At 49.5% G+C, this 2,396-nt stretch overlaps 1 protein-coding gene across 2 annotated transcripts in view; it reads right to left on the reverse strand.

The window, feature by feature from the left end:
• Window positions 1-2,396, reverse strand: part of SH3RF2 (SH3 domain containing ring finger 2) — a 109,130-nt gene that overhangs the window by 14,327 nt on the left and 92,407 nt on the right. For both annotated transcript variants that reach the window (XM_006922968.3, XM_015598207.2), the window contains exon 10: window positions 1,266-1,574. In XM_006922968.3, the coding sequence (XP_006923030.1) occupies window positions 1,299-1,574 (276 nt within the window). In that variant the 3' untranslated portion in view covers window positions 1,266-1,298. The remainder of the gene's footprint in view (window positions 1-1,265; window positions 1,575-2,396) is intronic.

A 2,396-nucleotide genomic window follows, 5' to 3' on the forward strand; every position in this document is an offset into this window, starting at 1 on the left:
TTGTCTTATTAAGGTCTGGAAAAGTCTGTGGACAACTCATTTTGCCAACTGGGTGGGTGGGTATATAAGGATACATTTTTTTTTTTTTAATCTCAGGATCTTGAAGAACTGGAAATCTTCAAGAAAGGGAAAGATCTAATTAGACCTGCCTTTTTTTTAATGGCACCCAGCCTTAGTAGCAAACGGCATTTGTGCATTACAGCGCCCACGTTGACAGGCAAGCAATGTGTTAAATCACAACAACTGAGTTTAATGGGAACTGACAGGCTGTCTTACAGCATCGCCTCCATTCTCTGGGAGGCCCTCTCACCCCCGTTTACAAGGCTCTGCCTGGCCGTTCCCACTCGCTTTGGCCGCATCTTAGTGGGGTGGCCTCATTCTGCAGACTCTGTCCTTCTTTCTCCACCTGTCGGAAATGTCGAGGCCACTCTCCAAGCCTCTTGAATCTTCTTCCCTGATACTTTCCCCCAATTCTACTTCTTTCTCTCCCTCTCTTATCACCTTCCCACTCTCTCTTCCCTGTTTCCTTCACCTTCCCTCTTCTCTTCCTCATTCGCCCCCTTTTCCTCTCCAACCTCCTCCGTCCAGTCCCTTCGAGAGCAGCTTTCCTCAAGGAAGTACCCTCACCCCCGCCGTGGGCCGGCATCTTATCACTGACCTCGCTGCCTTATCCGTTCACTCTGTGAAAAAGCTAGTCTGCCCCAAATGAGAAGAAATCAGAGAAAGTAAAGAATGTTGTAAGGCAAACAGAATATCTATCTGGACTCAAACACCTTACAAAGGTATTTTTAACTTTGTAACGCTATATTCTCTTGGGGAAGTCAGGCTACAGAGCTAGGAAGTATTGTTTGTAATACCATACAGGACCCTATCCGTAGCCACATGACAGAGCTGCTCTAATGCTTGTCGGGAACATTACAAGGTCAAAGAAGCATGCCAACATTTCCACCATTGCGATACCCTGTGACGAGGCCCCTTCTAGGACACCGTGGAAATTCTACGCAGAACACAGGGGGCAAGAGGCCATACACCCAGGCTGGGGAATGAAGTGGGCAGGATGGCCTCCCACTCCTTGGGCCTTGCTGCACGGGATCATGATTTTGGAAGGCCACCCAGTCTGTCCTCCCGCCCAGGTCAGGGGTCCCCGCTCCCATCTCTCCTTTCCTGGAGGTAAAATGGACAGAACAAGGACCCAGGCTCAAGTACCCTAAGAATGGCAGGACACCACCCTCAGAGGGGGCAGACTGTATTTAAATGCAATTCACCTCTTTGGGGTCTAGGAAAAGCCACTCGTAGATTCATTTGCTGGGAAACACGGTCTGTGTGGCTGAGGCAGTGGACGCTGGGGTCGTGGTCTTGCCAAAAGTTGACTTCCTCCGGAGCTCTGTCTGCTGTCCGGAATGGCAGCCGCTTCGGTGGGCGAATAGGATGGTCATCTCTGGGCCCAAGGGCGCTGCTTCAGGCTGGGATCCCTTAGGGGCGGCTGGCTGTTCGGGCTTTCCGGAGGTGGGATGGGAGGTGCTGTGTTTGGAGGGAGGAGGGCTATAATTTTGAAATCTCACGGTTTTGACTTGCTGCAAGAGAGAAAGCAAAGGGACATCGGTGAGGTGGCAGACATGTGCCATCTTCCCCTGGGACTTGGTCCATGCTGTTTCTCTACACTTGCCGCTACTTGAAGCCTCATTTACATGTTATTCAGGAAATACTTGTGTCTCCAAGTGTCTACTACGAATCACTCACTCCGCTAGGTGCTGTGAATCCAATAGTGAACAAATAGACAAATAGACACTTATAACTAGCGCCACGAAGGGGGAAGTATAAGGTGCTAGGGGAATACAGAGGAGTATCGAACTGAGGTTGGAATAGTGCTAGTCAGGGAAGGCTTCCTAGAGGCAGAGCTATTTAAATTGAGAACTGAAGAACAGATTAAGAATTATCTCGGAGAAAAAGGGTAGGCAACCACCTACCTGAGGAAAGGGCCTGAGGCGAGACGGGATGCTCTATTCTAGAAAGTCTAAGAAGTTCGCCTTCCCTTTCTCCTCTCCTCCCACCACTGAGGCCTATCCCAAGGCACACCACTTCCTTGAGGCCTCCCCAGCTGACTCCATCTAGCGAGGTCTAAAATGGCTTTAGAAGTCCTCCAAGCGGAATTTGCAAACTGGACACATGCTGGCTGAATTTAGTCTGCAGAATGTTTGAGAGTTTGATTTAGTTGCCGACACATACAAATTGGGAGATTACATATAAAATTCAGTATTTCATATGTCTTTTAAAAAAATCAAAGCTCTGGCACACTGGGCCCCATGCCCCATGTTGGGGACAACTGGCTGGAACTGATTAACAGTTCCCCCTTTGTAGGGAAGGCACGGTCTCCTGTTTGCACGAGCCAACCCCCT

Source organism: Pteropus alecto, unplaced genomic scaffold (assembly GCF_000325575.1).
Source record: "Pteropus alecto unplaced genomic scaffold, ASM32557v1 scaffold78, whole genome shotgun sequence".
Taxonomy (NCBI): Eukaryota; Metazoa; Chordata; class Mammalia; order Chiroptera; family Pteropodidae; genus Pteropus; species Pteropus alecto.